The sequence below is a fragment of the Rhamphochromis longiceps genome, linkage group LG12, assembly GCF_057381845.1.
Source record: "Rhamphochromis longiceps isolate RC_006_pf linkage group LG12, R_longiceps_female_GT1.1, whole genome shotgun sequence".
NCBI classification, from domain to species: Eukaryota; Metazoa; Chordata; class Actinopteri; order Cichliformes; family Cichlidae; genus Rhamphochromis; species Rhamphochromis longiceps.
Window position 1 is genome coordinate 27256986 of NC_140568.1, and position 18767 is coordinate 27275752.

At 42.7% G+C, this 18767-nt stretch overlaps 1 protein-coding gene across 5 annotated transcripts in view; it reads left to right on the plus strand.

Moving 5' to 3' along the window:
• emid1 (EMI domain containing 1) overlaps positions 1-18767 on the plus strand; it is a 55773-nt gene that overhangs the window by 23991 nt on the left and 13015 nt on the right. For all 5 annotated transcript variants that reach the window (XM_085425524.1, XM_085425521.1, XM_085425525.1 and 2 more), the window contains 3 exons: positions 17367-17456; positions 18043-18104; positions 18223-18355. In XM_085425524.1, coding sequence (XP_085281650.1) covers positions 17367-17456; positions 18043-18104; positions 18223-18355 — 285 coding nt within the window. The remainder of the gene's footprint in view (positions 1-17366; positions 17457-18042; positions 18105-18222; positions 18356-18767) is intronic.

Here is an 18767-nt window from a genome sequence, read left to right on the forward strand (position 1 = left end):
TAAATAAACTTTTACTTACTTATAGAGTAACTACAGGTACAGAGTACTGTATTTTGGCTTTTTAAATTCACTTTTCACATTTATTCACATTTCAATTCACATTTATCTTTATGTTTTTCAAATACATCTCTAATCCTCTTTTTCTTCCTGACCCTGTCTAATAACCTGTTTCTTCCTAAACGGTTGCAGGAGCACTGGAGCATTTCCTGGCTGTCACCAGAGTTCTTATAGTTTTGTATTTTCAAATTGGTTCTTTTTATTTCGTTGTTACTTCCTGTTTTTAATTTGGTTTCGTTTGAGTTAGCTTTCATGGTAGATTTGCTCGTATCAGTTTGTTTGAAAATATTTTGTTTCTGTGTTAGTTTTAGGTTTTTTTTTTAAGCATTTTTTGTAGTTATGGCTTGTGGCAGGTGCAGATTTAGAAAAGTCAGAATAAGTATTACATTGAAAACACAGAACTTGACTCGCAGTCTTGTAGACATTCAAAGTGTCAGTAAACATGTGCATGAGGCAAGCTGCAATAACAGATTTGATTAATTTAAGTTTCAGTTAGTGCTAGATTTGAGTCTAGGTTTGTTTGTTTGTTTGTTTATTTGTTTTGCTTTTTTTTTTTTTTTTTTAAAGAGCAGTTCTGATTCTAGTTTGGTCATATTTATAAGTTAAAATAACAAATATGCGCTGATCAGACTTCTCAGATATTAATACCTACTAATTTGGCTTTCTTTTAAAGACTTCTCTAACTTCTTCTTCTCTAGATTGATGATTTGTTTAAGCTATAATTGTATTAATATCGGCACAGAGACAGGAAAACTCTGATGGGTGTTTTCTTTGTTGTTCATGGACTAAAGAAGCAGGGCTTTGCAGACCTAGTTTTTAGAGGCACTAATGTTTCTGAGGCAGTTTGCCATGAAGTTTTTTTCCCTTCTTCGATCAGCAGTTTCTCACAGTGTGGGTGTGAGGGAGTGCAGGAAGGCTGTTGATGAAAAACTTTGTGAATGCCAGCAGGGAGGAGTATGAAGGAGAGCTTGTGTTCCTTTGTAATGCGCTGCTGAGATAAGGGCCGAGTCCACCGCAGTCCCCGCTGGAGTCCCCACGGGGTCAGGTGACCCCTGTTGACCTGAAGCAGTGATCACACGGTGTGATTTATTAGGTGGCAGGAGCAGTGTGACTGATGGCTCGGCACTGTTGGCTTCGAGTTTGGCCTGTTGTTTCTTAAAGTGCTGTAAAGGCCGAGATGGTTCTCCCACAGTTTGATCTGTTATCCTGTAATCTGCTTCCACTCCCTGGCACGGCTGCTTTCATCCTGGTGTGTGTGTGTCTTCACACAGTCGGCCCTCTCTGTGGGCATGTTGTATTCAAGTGCTTTTCAGAGATAAGACCCTCATTCTAGTGTGATGGCAGACGGGTTGAGGATGAAGGGAGTGAAAACACTATGAATAGGAGCGGCTCATCTTCCTCCCCCTGTTTCCTTTACTCATCTCCACTCTGATCTTTACACCTTTTTCATGTTTCCCTGCAGTTTTCTCGTGTCTCCGGCGCAAACTTCCAGCTGCGTCCGTACCACCGAGAGCAATGGAGGATGGCTGTCACATTAACTTTGAAACACTCTGTCACATAGCAGCTTTTCTGGCTTGGCAAACCGAGGCACTGAGAGAAAGAGTTGGACAAAAAATAACATTAATGTAGGAATACTGAGAGTTTTCCTGGACTGAGTCATCCAGCAGCCCCCACTGCTGTGACGGGGCCAAAAAGTGAGCACAAAACCTAAATCCCTACATCTGCTCCACACCTTGCACCATAGGTCATTCAGCAGTTAATAAATCTGTCTTTGAAGGATGAAATACTCTCAAGTAAAACTGTTAATTTTCATTTTTGGGTGCGTTTCATTTCCCCAAACTAACTTTTACACCGTCCACTGCTGCTGTACTCAGTTCATAGTAGAGTAGCTGTTATACTTCATGATAGAAGAACATATACCATTCTCAAACATCCTCGTCCCAATACCTGGAATAAATTGGAACATTTCTCTTTTGATCTGCAGCTTCAGGACCTCTCTAGAAACAAAGTATAAAATAAAAGAGATCTCCCGTGCATCTGTCCTTTTGTCCTCTCCACTATCTGCTCTGGATGGCCCTCTTTAGCTTATCATTCCTTTGTAGAGCTCACAGAGCACGCGCACTTATCACCAATGGTGCAAAGCACAAACAAACTTGCCCCCATGAGGGCCCACTTTATTCCCGTCTGTCACATCAAGCAGACATGAGACAGGACGTGATGGTGGAGTAACAATGAGCAGACCTGAGGTGTCATCAGTGGGTTTTTATAGAAGTGGGTGTGGGGGTTGGTTTTGCTCAGAGGAGAGACAGATTGTGCAGATGCAAAAGAACATCTGTGTGGAGAGTACAGAGGGTGCACGATGGGTTTTAGCCCCTGTCTGTGCTGATAGAAAAAGAGAAGGAACACAACATCGGAATAACTCGTTGCAGCTTAAGTGGCGTGCACACACGATAAACAAATTTTTGTTTGCCAACGCATGCCTGCGGTGATTATTCTTATCTGTGGGGTTGTAAAATCCTGTGAAGGTCATTTTGTTTATTTCACAGGGAGTTTCCAAAACATGCCGTACATGTTTGTCGTCGGGATTGAGATGCTGCAGATAACTTTGGCTATACATAGGTTCGTTTTTGAAATTCCTACACGCAATAATTAGTCTCATCCTTTCACGCACCGTGTGTGTGTTTTCTTCTGTTGTTTGTGGTTTTTGTCTCTGAGGTACTGCACATGCAGCCCTAGTTTCCACTAATTTCCCTTTAGTAGCTGAGTATACTCAACGATGTACAGTTTATTTTCAGTCAGCCTAGAGGGCCTCGTCATATTAACCTTTTAAATTTGTTCCGTTTTTATCTCTGATAAAAGACCAGAACTCTTTACCATCTCTGTGTGTTTGTCTTGCTGTGGGCTATGTTGATAGTTCAAATGCTTTGCACATTGTAATGTCATAATAAAGACTTCCTCTCCTTCCTCTGTGTAGTTCCTAAATGGATTAAAGAAAAACCTCCAAACTTTTTTGAAGGGGGCAAAGGTCGTGAGCCGTACAGATCTCGCGGGGTGTTCTGAGGCCGTTGCAGATCAGCCGTCGTGTTTGTTTTGTCTGTCTTCTGTTTTCCTGGATGTAAGTTTAGCCACCGTAAAGCCTGCGCTGCTGCGCGAGAGATCAGGAGAATGAAGTCCAGATTGCTGTGCAGTCTGTCGCATACATGTTTCATTTATATCTTTCTCATGAAAGGCTCTTTATGCTGCGCAAACTGCAGGAGAAATGGGAAAACGACTGTTCGGATCTCTTGTTTGTGCATTTGTGTAACCCCGGTGAGCCGCGGCCTGGCATGCCTGCATTATTGCAGGGGTTAAAGTCTTACCTCCTGCGGGCCAGCCATCAATCACCAGAGCGGTGTTTACAACAGTTCCAGATTAGAATAGGTTTGACCCCCCACCAGGTGTGTGCAACCTGTGTCACCGTCTCACGTCTCAGCCGCGGTGTCGTGTTCCCCGGTGCCTCCCTGCGAGTCCACCTGAGCGCAGGCTCACCGTTCCACTGCTATCACCCTGAACCCAAAAAGCTCAGCCAGCTTTGATCCCACCCTGCGGCCCCTGCAAGTAAGTGGGGTCTAATCCCCAGAAAGCCTTGGAAAGACACAGAGGAATGCCTGGCACACAGCACACCATTCACCCAGGGATTAGACTGAGAGGAGCTCAGTCTTCACACAGTCATTTACTCCACTCACTCCGTGGGAGTGTATATACTGTATACAGTTGAGTTTATCTTGTGCATGTGTAAATTATGCATACACTTATGCATAAACAGGTTAGGTCAAATAATCTTACACGATTTCTAATTAACTAGGAAATCATAGTGAAACTAGTAAATAATCCTTTACAAACCATAAAAAAAGATAAATAGAAATGTTTAGTAATTATTACATATGTGATATTATATTTTTATTGATGCAATTTGTTGTTGTTTGGGTCAAACTTGTCCATCTTCTCATCAATAATAAGACAATATTAATTCCACGCTGATGATATTAGCAGAGTGAGCCTGTTTGCACACACACGCTGCCAAATACTGCTGTTTACACCAAACTGCTGATGTCTCAAAACAGAGATGTCGTCTTTTAATAATAGTGTGATGCAGCAATAGTGAGACTGGCCTCATTTCTAACTCTTCCTATTTTAGCCCAAACCACAATCTTTTCCTACGCACTCTGACCGAGTAGTTTCAGTGCCCAAATCTAACAAAAGGACTAAATAAATGCAAACAAACAACAAGCAAGATTAAAAATAACTAGTGAGTGAAAACAGACAGCTGTTTGATTTATGCCGCTGTCACCACATCTGCCTATTTACAAGTTCTTTAAATCAAGTATTACGAAAGTCAGTTTTCTTGCTTATAGCAACAATACAAATAAATAAATTTGACAGTTAGAAATTACTTCATAATTTTATTTTTTGTCAGCAATAAATCACTGTTAATTCAAAATAAATTAGAGCGCCACAGTTGTCCTGGGTTCGAATCCAATGGCTGGCTGGGATCTTTATGTCTGCGCGGGCTCTCTTTGGGTTAAATTGGCTGTAGGTGTAAATGTGAGTGTGAATGGTTGTGTTGTCTTTAAGTGTTAAGCCCTATATGTGCGGGCTGTTCCCTGCACTTGCCCTCTGACAGATGGGATACGCTAAAGCCTCCATGCAACTGAATGAGTGTTTAGGAAAATAAATAAATGATGATGATTGATGAAAAGTTACAATGAGGTGTTACCATGAGCCTTTTCAGACCAATGTGAGTTTCTGATCCATAAAAACCCCCTTAGAGGCCAAACGATCTGCACCAAGTCCAAAAAATTACATATTTAGTAACAGATCCATCTGTATCTTATAAAATAAATAAAATAGTCAAATTGTTGTTTAGCAGAATCACTCAGTGTTTCATTACATCAGACAAAATACATGTAAACCAAAACCTTCAGTTACTCATTTATTGTTTTCGTTTTTTAACTTGTGCAATAGAAATGTTTAAAATACCACAATATGTTTACATGTTATTGAATTATAGCCCATTTTTAGGCAGTGGAAGCCAAATATGACAGGAACAATGTTTTATTGGTGAGATTACTGAGATTTAAGCTAGCTTGTGTTACTTTTCCCGTTTAATTCCTGTTTCCTCATGAATTAAATACGTTTGTGTTTGTTTGTCATTTTGGATCCTGAAGCTGTTTCATAAACATCTGTAATCCGTGTAAAATGAACAGCAGCTGATCTCCATCTGGTTTCATCCCACCACCGTTCTTCTGAAACTAAAAATGCCATCCTGCTGTCTTTAATTACAGTTTCATTTTTTCGCTTGTATGTTACAAGAAGAGCTCGCTGTAAGCATCTGATCTGTCAAAGCATAGAGGACGCTGTAGCATCAGCTGAATAGCTGCGGGCCACGGACCCACACTGTCGTGGTCAGCCTCTGTCACGTGCGCGTGTGTTTTAACAGGTGCAGAACTGCGCATAAAGGTGTAGCGAGGTAAAGAGTGATGCTTAGATTTGGCATGAAGAGGAAACGGCGTGCAGTGGACTCATCAGTCTGGAGTGTGAAGGGAGGGATGTTGATCCTGGCTCCGTGCCGCTGCTTCCACATGTGTGACTGCATGTAATGGAGTGATGGCGTATCAGTTGGTGGATTTGATGCGATCTAGTGGAAAGTGTGTGTCTGATGTTTTTCCCTTTCTCAGCTGGAACCACGAGATTTTGTGATCATTCCTTGGTTAAAGGGAGATTTCCATTTGAGGAAATGGTGCGAGGTGGCCAAATGAGGTGTTTTGAGATTCTGCTATGCCAGGTTTCTATCTGCAGGACTTGACAACATGCAACTCAATCAGGTCCACAACACACATCTCCCGACATGCACAACATGCAGCAGGTTGGACACACGAACACAGTTTTGCTTTTAAAAGCCAGGCTTCCATGCCTGCTTTACCTTAAATGCTTTACCTTTTATGGCTCTGAATTATTGGAGTGCAGATTAGGTAGAGCAACATTTTATTAAAACACTGCAAAAAAAAAAAAGAAGAGTAATTTGCTTAAAACATACGTCTTACAACACATTGTCAAGAGTGTTTATGGCTGTTGGTTGCAGCTGCAGGTTGGGTAAAAGGTTGGCTGTCATAAAACACTGAAACAAAAGAATTATCCAGATGTTTATAGCAGTACACACTTTGTTTCAGTCTCAATCACCAAAGCCCAGTTTATATATACTTAAATTCTAATTTCTTGCCTGATAAAACATGTCTAAAGTCATTTTTGGCGGGATATTTCTGAACTAGCTTGTGGCAAAGTGCGGATATGATCCACATACAAGTGAGCATGCGAACATCTGAGTGACAAAACAGGGGCCTGGTCTGAAAATTAGACAGACACTGAAATTTAAAAAAACAGAGCAGTTGCTTTCAGAAAGTGACAAACGTTTAGTGAGGCGAAACCTTTTCTAGAACTACAGCCAAATTTTATTCCCCGTTCAGGTGCTAAAACCATTAAAATTCTCATTGTAAACCATAATTTCACCCGACACAATTACTTTGTTTTCACAATAGTTAAAAGTAACAATAAACGGGCGCTGCTATAAACGGCAAGACTCAGACTGTTTTTATCCAACAGTTTGTCTTTCTAAACACTGTTTATATTGGCGATCGAGCATATTTATGATGAGAAAATGATGCAAAGATGTTCTCAAAGATTCCTCTGCCTCTGTCCTGCTTTAAAGTATGTGGTGAAACAGTGGTATTTAGCTATTTCAGTGTGTTACATCTAGCATTTTTCACCCTGTCAAACCTCAGAGCGGACTCCAGTACCTCCACAGTAACATGAGCCATGCTTATGGAGGCAAAATGGAGATTAGGGTGTTACGTGAGAAATCCCAAAGGAAACTGACAAATCAAATGATTTGTTATGGTGAAGGAAGCGGACAATGCACTCTGGAAGAAGCTGAATCATGAGGAAAACTGAAACAATTGTGAAGAAAGATTTGGCCCACTTTTTACCACACATGTCTGCTGCTCTCGGTTTGTTTATAGCCCTGCAGACTGAGGCAGCTTTATGGTTTGCTATTGAAGGAGAATATCGTCCTGAGGGAAGCTGGAATATCTACAGTCTGGCAGTCGCGTCTTGGCTCTGGATGGACAAGTGCTGTCACTATCGCACAGTCATTGTGTTCAACTGGACCATTTGTATTTGGTTGTCATGGCTCCTTCTGCATGGTTGTCAGAAGAGACTCAATTGTTTTTATTGTTTACATGGGTGGTTAAGGAAAAATATCGGCTATTGAAACCTCGCTCTTAAGAAGACTTACTCTCATGTGTGCTCACACACAAATCATACCACAGCAGGGAAATTGTACTTGGCTGGTGTGGCAACAGGCCTCTGAGCCATAATAAGTGAGCTTTCAGACTAGCCTTGGACAAATAAACTGTGTGCTGGATGGGACTTGTCCTTCAAACAGAGGGCAAAGGATTTACTCACCGAGCACAGAGTGTGTACAGCAGAAGACGTGAGCCAGGACGTTTGGCTGAAGCGTTGTGGAGTAGCCTATGCTCTTCTTGGCTGTAGCTGTGGGCACAGAGCTTCTGTATTATAATGAGCAGGGTCAGAGTAGAAGGGCCTTGCGGCCAGGAATTCAGCAGTGTGTTTTTGCAGAGAGCTACAGAGTGTAAACTTTACCACTGCTCTGCTGTTATTTTAGCCATTGTTCACTTCAGCGTCTTTTATGTTTAGTCTTAATAGCCTTTGTTTGGATATATCTGCTCCTCCAAGATTTCCTGTGTTTAACAGCTCATCTTGCATGAAATTGAAGCTTATTCGGTGCTAGCCACTAAGGCAGTTCATGTGAGAGACAGTGAAAAAAACAGTTAGGTCATTACATTTCATCCAACTAATGCTGCATTGCTTCAACATTTAAGAGCTCAGCCTGTATGCTGTTTCTGCAGAATGTGGACCTTAGAAAGTGTAAATGATGAGCGTACTTCTGGGTCTGAAAAGTAAAGCCAGCAGAAATGTCTTAAATCTGCATTCTTTCAGAGGCTCTGGTTTAGCTCACTGGGTTGAGTAGGTAACCCATATGTCATAGGCTAATGCAGAGGCCCAGGTTTGAATCTGTTACAAAGATATTCGTGTCTTCCCCCTGGGGTTTCTCCCCATTTTCCTGTTGCAATAAAGGCTAAAAGCACCCCAAAATCCATTTGCAAAGAGAAAGGCATTCTTCCTAGTGACCAGTAGGGGGAGACTCCTCTGGTTGCAGAAAGACTTCTGTGTATAGAAGACTTTTGTGTATAAAACAACCCTCAGCTCCTTCCTCTGTGAGCTCAGGAAACACTTTTCTGATGACTTAATGGCCTCAGTCACTTTTTTTTAGATCACATTGAGTTCACAACAGCTGCACTCAGTCACAAGGCAGTAGCCAATAAGCATCCAGTATCCTCGGTTTCTCAGTGCAATCCATCCCTTACTAGTTTCAAAACACCAAGATGGCAAATGATGAGAAGGGTGCAGCTTTTACTTTGAAAGGTAAGAAAATTAGAGGAAAATTAGCTTTAGTGTAACATTTTTTTTTCTGTAGTAAACTGTGTTAAGTTAGGCCTCAGTCACACAGGGTTTGAGACAAGTATGCCTCCGGTCACTAGTGAAAAATGTGTATTACCTGACTGGTTCATGAAGGTTGCTGCCTGTCACTGGGTGAAATCAGCTGCAAAGGCAGTACAGCATCAAAAAACCTCCTTGTGATTCTTATGGTTGCTAGCGGGTTGCAGCACACACCCATGGAATAGAAGAGATCACCTTGTCTACAGAAACTTTACAGAATTTCCTTAGATTAATAAAGTATTCTGATTCTGATCGATTGCCATTTACTCTCCTAAGCTTTAGTGAAACCAGAAAATGTGCAACAAAAACCAGAAACGAAGACCCTGTGCCACATCACTGCAATCAGCACATTTCAAAACGATGCAGCTTTTACTTTGAAAGGCAAACAGTCTCCGTTTCCAGTTTGTGTTGCACTTTTCACTGTTTCACAACTGCTTGGAGAGTAGTTTACAAGTGTTTGCAGACAAGTTGGTGTTTTCTATATAAACTACTGGTGACTGCTGCGACCAAAACAATCACGAGGAAGTTTATGGTGGATTCTTTGTGACCAATTTCATGCCACACAGCCATCCTCTAGTGGCAGCTTGAAGAACTGCAATTTTTGCCATTTTTGTGTTGACAGCATTTCTAACTGTGAATTAGGGTTTAATGATTATAAATTGAATGAAACTTAAATAGAAAAAAAAATACTGGACTTCATTGTGATGATGCCTCCGCACTCTCACATCCCAGCAGTCACGTGGCTGAGCACCTTGATATCACAGCGGACAGAATCAGAGCAAAATTGCAGTAGAAGCAAGCTGTTATAGAGCTTACTGTAGCACTGAAGATATTTAAAGCTTGTGTAGTCAAAAGCAGTATCTTTGAGTGAATAAGTCAGAGCTCGTGTGTGTTTGTATGTCTGACTAATTCTGTTCTTGAATATTTTCAGAGCTATGGTTTGTTGGTCTCCTCTGGCTGAGAGGAGCGGTGGGGTTTAATTGCTGTTGTGTGTCAGAAGTGTTTTTTATGGAGAGGTCACAGACAAGAGAATCAAACAGTGCTGGTGTGTAGCCATGCTGTCCTGTTTTCACTCGTTTCCCTGGTGACCGCAGAGGAGAAGAGAAAGTTTGCACATCACTGAAAGGGAGAACGTCGCCAAGCCAAAGTTTACTAAGCAGCTTTTTTTGGGTCAACAAGGATCAGGAGGGAGGAGCTGAGCTTCGTCGGACTTCTGCGTTATTGCGTCTCTCTTAATAAAGCTGAAGGGTGTGAGCTGGATTGTCAGCCTGTGCCACATGCTTTTATTACACATCTGCTGCTTTCAAGTGGAAATGTTTAAAGACTGTGGGGCAGATTTGTAGTGCACCCTGTCCCGACCACATACTGTCTTAGGTCAGCATGCTGCAGTTTGACAAATGCACCCAGCACTAATTTTAGCCACTTTACACAAACCGCAGCATTGTTTGCTTTCATGGCAAGGAGAAAATTGTTTCCATTGTGCCATATGGTGATGCTTTGTTTTCTTTGTTTGTGTGTGTGCATGCTACTTTTACTGCAGCAAATAATGTTTATTCCTTTTCTAAATTCATTTGAATTTTTGAGGCTTTACATAAACACCAGACCCGTTGTCTTTTTGTGGCTCTCTCTTTAAACACACGCTGCCTCTCCTGCTTTTTTGGACAATCAGGCAGCGTCTTGCAATGAGACAGCCAAGACACACTCACCCTTAAACAGGCAGTTAACAAACTGTGGAACAAGAGCTGCTCTGCTTAGTAATTAGAGGTGAACTTGGTGAGTGACTGGGAAACAAAGCTCAATTTTCCTCTAACTGGTATTTAGAAGTGCCTTGCAGGTATTCTCCAGTATCCAGTCTAAGCTGATGTGGGACAGATAGCTGCAGGTCTCTCGTGATGGAACTTACTGGAAAATGCAAGAAGCAGGAAGCTTGATGAGAGGGAGGGAGGGGAAGTTATGCCACATCCTGTGCAGAGAGGTCTACCTCACAGCTGTCCGTGCCAAGTGTGACCAGTCTCCTGTCCCAGAATGCCAATGGGAGCACATGTCTTTAGGCTAGACAAACACCTGCGGTCAGCAGACCGCAGTCACCCCACCAGTCAGACCATTCAGCCCAGCACTGCTCTGTAATTACACACCTCCGCCTGCTGGGGAGGGAGGTGAGAGGGACGGCCAGACTGAGATGCAGACCCCGTCACTGACATCAGCATCACTACAGGCATGTGCTGTAAAAACAGAGAGCGATAGGGAGAGTAAGCGAGAGGGACAGTGAGGTAAAGACAGCCCTGTGTGGGACAGAGAAGTTGGCGGAGAGGCGGGAGACCCTCCTCCTTCCTGTGAAAGATTAGAGGTTTTGTGTGCAAGCACATCTGGATGGGCTGGAGGAGCTGAAAGGACTGATGTGAGAATTGGCAGAGTCACAGCCCAAAGAAAACTTCTGCTCAAACTGAGCTGCATCTGCAGTATATGTATGTGTTTGCTTACAATGCAGGACTGTTAAAGAGATATCTGTGCAGGCATGCTTTTTTTGGGCAACTCCAAATCACATAAAGCACAATAATGGCCTTACCAAGTGAAAATGTGGTGATTTATGTATATACTTATATAAGCAGGCATCAGAGCGTCTTATAACTGCTCCCTTTCTTGTAAGGGATCAATTTGAATTGGCAAAAACCCCCAAAACAAATTAAATAAACCAGAATAAAATAAATTAGAATAAACTGTTTCCACAGCAGTATAGACTAGAAAAACTGCTGGAACTGGACTACCTTTTGCAAGAGAGTGAGCTAAAAATTTCACAATGCAGTCTAATTTATTCTCTGTGCACAATATGACTTTAAGTTTCTTTTCCCCAACTCTACAACAGGATAAAGTTCAAACTGCTTTAGTTTGACTTTCAGCGCAGAGCTGTGTCCTCCCACCTCTATGCAGTAAAAGTAATTACACAAACATCGCCATGCCTCACTGATTGCTTTCTTTTATTAGACTGTAATTCTGATCCTGAATGCTGAGTTTCTGTCTGGAGCATCAGAACATTTTCTTTACGCTTTTCATGGCACACAACTGAAACTCATTTCTGTTTCTACAGTTGCAGCCCTCTTCATTCTGACAAACCAACACTACAAGTGCACCAGTGTGGAAATCTCACAGCAGAGAACAAGTTAAAACTCTAGTACACTGTAAATTACAGAGATTTAACTCTCTAAATTTGTTTGGTAACAGGTTGAACATACAGGATGATTTATGTGTCCTGTTTAAAAACTAAACTAACTGTTGAGGACAAATGCAAAATGAAGCATCACATATTAAGTAAGGCATTTCATTTCTTTCGTTAATTTGTTAAAAACACATGTGACTAATATAAACAGAAAGCATGTCAGACTAAATGCAATCGATTATTTTCATCTTGATGGAGGTCCAGCTCTGTGGAGGGTGCGGTTAGATGCTGGGGTTCTGGTGTGCTGCCTTCCACTGCTCTGCGTTTTTGTGTCTGCACTGATTGATTATGTGAGATGCGTTTGCATGAGGCTAAAACCTTTAACCCTTCACACTCTCACCGCAGGGTCCCTGAGGCTGTAGCGTGGTTTCTTTTGCAGCGGGCCTTTCGATCACCTCAGCTAGATGTGTAAAGAGAGACCAGATGTGGGCTGGCTGCCTCCGTGTTTTCAAACTTTGCAATGTAAAAGTTTAGATCCAGTCTTGCTCTGTTTACCCCTTTTTTTTATTTCCCCCCCCCTGTTTTCCTCCATTGTTAGAGGCAAGGCTGCACTTCCTTCTTACCTGCAATTATGACTCAGACTTGGAGGTAGAAGTAAACAATGTAAACAATGGCGCTCAGACACCAGACTGGGACCTGCCAGCCTTAGCAGGGAGGGTCTCCTTTAATAGACTTATACATAAGTTAAGACTGATTTGAGCCAAGCATCAAGAATGGATTGGGATATTTTGCTAATATGATCCTGTTACCAGTGCAGTACAATCCCAGCTGGCGAGAGATAGATAGACCCCAGACTACAAGGAACTCACTGGAACTCATTGGAATAATTTGAAGGGATCACTGGTTTCTGTGGTACTAGACCGCAGACCACTGTGACTGAATAAATGTAGCTAAGTGTAAAAATACAGCATTTAATATTGGCAAGGACAACAAAAGTATATTTAATGTGGATGTGTCTCCTTACAGGAAGATTAATATTAAGATTTGGATCAAATGTTTGTCTCTACTTCATATCTCTCAGTTTATAGTTTCACATTTTTGTGTCTTTTGTATATTTTTTGATGTTCAGAAGTCACAAATACTGAATATAGTTTTTTGGGGGAAAGGAGCATTAGAGGTAGTGGAAGTGGAAGAAGAGCATGAATGAATCCATATCAGATTAATGTCTCAGAATAGACAAAAGAAACTGCTTGCTCAGCAAACATATGTTCTGAGCAGCCACCTTGTTCAACTTGACTTATTTCTAGGAGTCGGTGTTCTCTGCGGGTCGATGATGTGTGAGTGTGTTTATCTGAAGGCGGCAGTCTTCAGTCTGTCCGGGGTCAGAGACAGAGACAAACGCCTCCCCCGGCCGGCTGTCAGCGCCTAGTCACTAATGATGCTGCAGCGCTGAGCTCAGCTAATTGACCAGACAGAGATTGATCGGATCAGGACCTTGTACTCTGCTGTGTCTGCTCGCTCCAGTGTGAGTGCGTGTGTTTGTGTGTGCGTTTTGATGTTTTTTGTTCACAGCTGCCTCCACACCGTGGACTGTATCTCCTAACAGGAACGTCCAACTTTGATGCATCACAGCAGGATGCAGGGAAACAGTACGGACAACCCTTTAAAGGCTCCTCAGGCATATCTTCGTATTTTCATCCACCATCTGCTGACAAAACTGCGAATGCTTCACTCGTACGTTCATAGAGGTAGTCAGTCCGCAAACTGTGGAGAACAAATAAACCTCGGAAGGTTATGAGCTTCCAGGATCAGGCAGTCAGTGCAGCTGGGTGTGAGATGTGTGTTTAAAGGCTCTGGTTGGCAGGGCTAACTGGCCTCTTAGCATCAAGTTTATTTTCACAGGGAGAGTATCACTGAAGGAATGACCTTGGTCCATTAATAACAGAGCCCTGTGTGTGTGTCTCTTTCACACTCACACAGACAAAATGCTACATAAGAGCTCACACACACACACACACACACACACACACACACACACACACACACACACACACACACACACACCTTAGATCATAGAGATTCTGCTAAAGCCCTGTTCATTGTGCATTTGGCGCCGACTCAGTTTCAAGTAATGAAAATAACTTTTTAATAAAGCTGCGACCACAAAAAAAGGTGTTACAGTAAAACAAGTTTTTAATGCTTTTCTGGGATCCAAATTGAAAAGCTGCATTCTCTTAACTTTTCAATTTTACTGAAAAACCAGTTCAGTTTCAGGTCTTTCCCCTTTTGGCCCCGTTTGCACTTGGCATACAGTAAGCGTGTCTCTACTGTTGGCTCACAAAGCAGTCTGTTACCCTGGCAAGTTCCCACTCACTCTCCTTCTGTCTGCTTCAATGTGTCTTACTTTTGTTTTAGACTATTTTAAACATACTTTCTGTCAGTAAAATCCAAATGCAGTGACCGACATATTTAAAGCACATGCATAACTAAATGTTAGTGCGTTTTGTTTCTGTTGGAGAGTTTGGATATAAGATGCAAAGAGCACAACACGATTAGTTCAGCTCCAGTGTTGTTTTTTGTTTTGTTTGCGGTGGCGTGAGGCAGAGGAAATACAAGAGGGAAAGAAAGTCTGTTAGGGTTTCAACCGATGTTTACAAGGTTGCATGTGCGGCTTGGCAGACTTATTGCCCGGATTTAAGCATGCAGTTTCAATGGTCTAGCCTTAGCCACCGGCCGCATGCTTAAATGTGTGCGCAGAATCTCCCTTTGACTTTTGGATAACTTCAGAACTCCATAATAAATGTCAGATTAGGTCGAATAACTGATTTGTTTTTCAGAACCCTCATTAAAAGTTGTAACACTTTTGCCTCGATCCTTTTGCTCGTTCTCGAAAATGCACCCTCACTTTAAAATGGGTAAAGATAACCTTCTCTTTGTGACCTTTGCTCATCTCTCCCTCATGTTCCTCGGAGATTATTGCACCAGAAGCATCAAAGAAAATCCAGAAAGGGTTTGTAAACTCACTCAACTCTGTGTGAGATTTCTGTGCAAAAGAGAGAAAAGCTTAACAAGTGCTGGCTGATGTCAGCCTCTGGTCTGCTGAATTCTCTGCAGGGGTCTTTCTCTAATGAAGAACTCTGAGTCTGTCACTGATTGGAACCCAGTGCAACACGGGGTAAAAAGATCAGATGCATTCACACATTTTTTGATCCCCCTCTCACTGGGGCAATTAGCCCAGTAAGCTCAAACAAATAGGGGATACGATGAACCGTGTCCATCAGGGGCCACTCATTAACTGTGATGAAGTTATTGTTGGCCAGCAGAGCGATGGAGGCACTCTTGGGGCATCCCAGTCATCCTCACTCTTCAGGTCTGCATGCGTGCACGCCACAGGCTTTGTAGTAAAGTGATACTGTCTGAGGGGATGCTAAAGAAAAAAAGGGGTCTTGAAGATTTCAATATTTGTTGTTGCAAGACCGAGAGACAGAGAAAGTGTGCAAGAGGTGTGTGGGAGGCTATAGTTCTTGTGCCAAAGCCGGCATAATGCTTCATACAATAGCTCGAGTGTGGGTGAGGGGATCTTGGCGCTTGAATGTTCTTTACTTTAGAGGGAAAAGACGCGCTGTCAGGAGGGGAGGAGGGAGAGCTAGATTTCTTATCCTGAGCCCCCCCCACACCCCCACCTCCTACCTTTGTAATTGAATGCAGCCATCTATATGAAGTGGGCTTCACAGAGAAAAGCCTGCAGGATGTGCATGCACATAGACACGTCTCTTTGTCTCCTCTGCCTTCCTCCGTGTAGACTGAAGTACGCTGCAGAAGAGTGAAGCAGACATCGAAATGTCCTCGTCTCTGTGCAAGGTTTATGCTGTTACTGAAGCATGGAGGAGTTTTCTACAATCCGGAGGTCATGCCATAACATTACATGGTTTGAATCTACACTTGTAATCCTCTGAGAAATACCCAGAACCCAAAACAGTGAAATCATGAGCACAGAGGTCGAGGAGAGGCGGGGCCGGGGTATTATTGGAGCAGTCTCACTTTACCCTAAACCATGTGCTCTGTGTACTTTTCATACTCCTCTTTTGCCCTTTCACTCTCCCCTCTTTGGGTAATATCTGAACTCATTATGCTTTTTACGTCTCAGGTTTCAAAACGTTCATTCTTCCTTCATGACAGTAAGCGCTCTATTTTCCTTTTCCGGGCCTGCAGTGCATAGAGACAGATTATGACATCTCGATGCTACAAAACGCGAAGCTGTTTAAGAAAAATGCCGTTGTCCTACTTCACCTCTGTGTTGCAGGTGCTATTTCATGGCTTCGTTCAGTGTAGTACTTGGCGTCGACTGTGGCCACTGGCCACTGAATGGAAAGGCATGCTTCCTGGTGGCTAATGAGGTGCTGAACCCAGCCTCTTGTTTGTATCAGGAGCACCTGGGCCAACCACAGCCAGCCCAGGCCAGACAATGGAGTCAGTCTAGCATTTCCACAAAGGTCTGCCCATTCAAATCATCTACAACCCTGGGACACAAACTCCCACACTTCATAAAATGAAGGCAAAACAGAATGCGGACCGAGACTGCCCCATTCTTTTTCAACAAGGAAACTATTGTTTGTCTTCACACGCCCTCTTTCCCAGGCCTTGCGATGCTATCCTCCTTAAAGGAACGAGGCAAAAGCAAAACAATTCGGCTGAAATGCAGCACAGTGTTTGTTCTTTGGAAATGTAACGCATACAAGAGCTGCAACTGTCACTGTTAATTTCCCTTTCTGAGCTCTGTCTGGCTCACCTGGAGGACAGAAACAGCCCAGAGGTCATTTTCAATTTCATGTATGTGAAACGTCGTGATAGAACCCACAACACAGTCTGTAACTGAATTCTTGGAGTGATGACATTAGGTTAAACACAAAATTGAATGCTGAATCCTACAGTTTGGCGGTGAGAATCAGAGATGAGCGTTGTCCTAGTCCAGGGTTAGACAACTCCAGGCCTCAAGCACTGGTGTCCTGCAGGTTTTAGATCTCACCCTGGGCCAACATACCTGAATCAAATGATTAGTTCATTACCAGGCCTCTGGAGAACTTCAAGAGATGGTGAGTAGGTAATTTAGCAATTTGAATCAGCCATGTTGGATCAAGGATGCATCTAAAATCTGCAGGACACCGGCACTTGAGGCCTGGAGTTGCCTACTCCTGTCTTAGTCTCTTTACTTAAACCAGATGATGATGTATGGTTTCCTTTTCTTTCCCAAGCAATCATTTTAGCTCTAATGCCACTGGTAAACTAGAAAATACACTCACTAACCACCTTTGTGCAAAGGTACTGCTTATAAGGTTGGGGAAACCTGCAGTCAGCTGAGACTGAAGAAGTCACTGGGATGAGTGGCGAAACGTTTCCCACTGAAAATGCTACGTCCAGATGAACAGAATTAACCTTTTGGGATCTAAATATTATGTTGTCAAGCTCAGGAAATTATAAAAACTTCAAATGCAAAACACAGAACTGACATTTATTCCACTTTGTCTTTTGGTTTAAACAGATGCAGGAAACCGGCTTGTAGCTCAAGAGGCATTAAGAAAACCATCTACTCTACGCCGGCCACCTGCACGCACGGGAGAAGCAATCTCCAGTAAGTAACTGTGAATACGATATTATTTTGACTAGACGGCAATTCTCATCTCAGTTTTATTCTTGTAATGCCAAACCACAACAAAATTAATCTCAGGATGCATAACACAGTGAGGAAAAGATCTTTTAGGTACAAAGGTAGGGAGATGGTTTAAGTAAGAACTTGGTAATTTAGTTGGTAACAGAGGGAAGACAACAGCTCCCGTTTAGGAGGTAAAAACCTCACAACCAGGCCCAGGGTGGAAAACAAAGATATAACAATAACAATCAATAGCAGAGTGATGGGGTCAGCACATTGCACATGATACCTATAGAGGACAAAGAACAAACCGCAGGAGAAAGAAGGCACAAAGCTAATGACATTTCATCACACGGGGAGTGAAAAGAGTAAAAGAGCAGTGCTCAGTGGATCATGTGAGGTCAACCAGCAGCTTGAGCCTTTGGAAGCATAATTGGGGATGATTCAGGGTCACCTGATCCAGCTCTCACTATAAGCTTTATCAAAGAAAAAGTTTAAGCCTAATCCTAAAAGTAGGTATGCCACATCTTTACATGTCTGATTCCTCCAACTAAAATCTGTTTTTCAGATTGTCTCAACTGCAGTCGAATCACTGCTATGAGCGACAGGCTGAACACGCTGGAGGAGAAGGTGAAGACTTTTACTTGTTCAGACGCAGCATGTGAAACGCTGAGGAACGTGACTGGCCTACATTAAACAATCGTATTGTTTTAATTACCTGCGCTTGTTTTATGTTTTCCTGCACCAGGTCCAATTACTCACAGCTCCGGCCTCCATATCGCATCGCCACCTTCAGGGTAAAGTGGGAATTGCTCCAGAGACCTCGTTACTGATGGGGGCTGTGCCCGCTCAGGGAGCTCCTGGTGAGCAGGGACCTGCAGGTAGGTGTATCCTGCTCTCACGTGTCAAGTTTAGGCATTTCCATTTAGTTCCGTCAACGTTTACGTTTAATAATTAAGTCAGAAATCATTCCTTGCAGCTTTTCCTGCTCGCTACCTGCACACCTCTGATCGTATCCTGTTTCACCCAATGCACACGCACTTATTTCCTTTAACAAAAGTCAGAGTGCAGCTCTCTTTCAGCTCTGTGAGCGTCCTCTCCTTTCCTGGAGTTGAGCCCAGCACTGGCTGCAGCTAAAGACGCAGTCATCAGTGTTGTTATACCATCAGCAAGAGAAAGATTTGATTTACTGGACTTTCAAATTAAAGACTTTTATTTGTCTTAAATGAGACAAACCTGGAGAAATTGAGTGCTGTTTGGTCTACCGCTCTGGCTGAGTTACTCCCCAGTGCT